The sequence below is a fragment of the Cariama cristata genome, unplaced genomic scaffold (genome assembly GCF_000690535.1).
Source record: "Cariama cristata isolate BGI_N322 unplaced genomic scaffold, ASM69053v1 scaffold30361, whole genome shotgun sequence".
In the NCBI taxonomy this organism is placed as follows: domain Eukaryota; kingdom Metazoa; phylum Chordata; class Aves; order Cariamiformes; family Cariamidae; genus Cariama; species Cariama cristata.
This window is the reverse complement of record NW_009600333.1, coordinates 1-1072: the sequence shown is the minus strand read 5'-3', so window position 1 is coordinate 1072 and position 1072 is coordinate 1. Positions and strand designations below refer to the sequence as shown.

Genomic DNA, 1072 nt, shown 5'->3' with positions numbered 1-1072 from the left:
CAGAGCGAGGGAAAGGGAAGCTCCCCTTCCACTGCCAGCACTCTTTCTCCTCGTTTCTAAGCCACTTCCAACACCACCTTCCCCAGGACACAACGGCAACGGTCCCCGGTGGCTCAGGAAGCCTCTGCTGCCCACGCTCGGGAGGGACGTACCGAGAGGGAGGGCCGCAGCCCAAACCCCCAGCCCCAGCTAGCACGTCTGGCGCTCCCTGTCCTCCGAGAGGAGCTCGGCCGTCGCCTCCCGGCCAAGGTACCCCGCTCCGGCGGGGGCCAGCTCCTGGAAGCTCGTAGCTCTGCTGCTGTTGGGAAGTTTGGGGTGGGTGGGGGTCAAGGACCCCTCCTCCCCCTCGTCCTCCTGGGCAGGCTCCGGGTGCTCACACTCCATCTCGACGTCCTCGATGTCCTTCTCCCGGTAGAGCGGCACAGACTCCATCTCCAGGCCGCTCTCGAGGGCTCTGTGCTTCCCTCCCTGCTGGTACCACTTGCAGGCGGCGGAGCCGTTGCAGGCCAGGTCAAGGCCCACGTTCCTCCTGGTCAGGCAAACCTCCAGCATGTAGTAGAAAGTCCAGAACACGGCAAAGCATCCCAACAGCAGGAGGGTCTGCGGAGGAGGAAACCCCTTAAGAAGCAAAGCCCTCAACCGCCCCAGAGCCCTGCCCCGTTGCCCAGCTGCGAGGGCACGGGGCCAGGAGGACCAGCCGGGCACGTTCCCCCTCCTCCAGCCCCTCCTGCAGAGGAGGGGGTCTCCCCGGCCTGCGGGCAGGCTCACCTTGAGGGTGTTGGCCGTGATTGTGTAGTGCTGCTCCTCGGGGATCTCCAGCCCCGGAGGACAGGGCAGGGAGAAGTTGCTGCTCAGGTACTGCCCGCTCATGGCTTCCTCCAGCAGCCTGGGGGACAGAGGCACCCCGTGAGGGTCTCGCCGACAGGGCTGCTCCAGGCAGGGTCCCAAAATGCCCACAGAGGGTCCGGACGTGCCTCTTCCACCACTGAGGGTTGCCCTCCTGGGTCGGACCCAGCCAACGGAGCCGTTTTCTACAGCCCACGGCTCCCCATGAAGGGTACTGAGGGCAGCC

The 1072-nt window shown here is 66.0% G+C and overlaps 1 protein-coding gene across 1 annotated transcript; it reads right to left on the bottom strand.

Moving 5' to 3' along the window:
• Window positions 1-189: 189 nt before the first annotated feature.
• Window positions 190-886, bottom strand: LOC104169170 (proprotein convertase subtilisin/kexin type 7-like; the record flags this gene model as incomplete). The annotated part of the gene is made up of 2 exons (XM_009710002.1): window positions 190-600; window positions 769-886. Coding segments are annotated over 2 exons (529 nt in total), but the record flags the coding sequence as incomplete, so codon positions are not given.
• Window positions 887-1072: the final 186 nt, after the last annotated feature.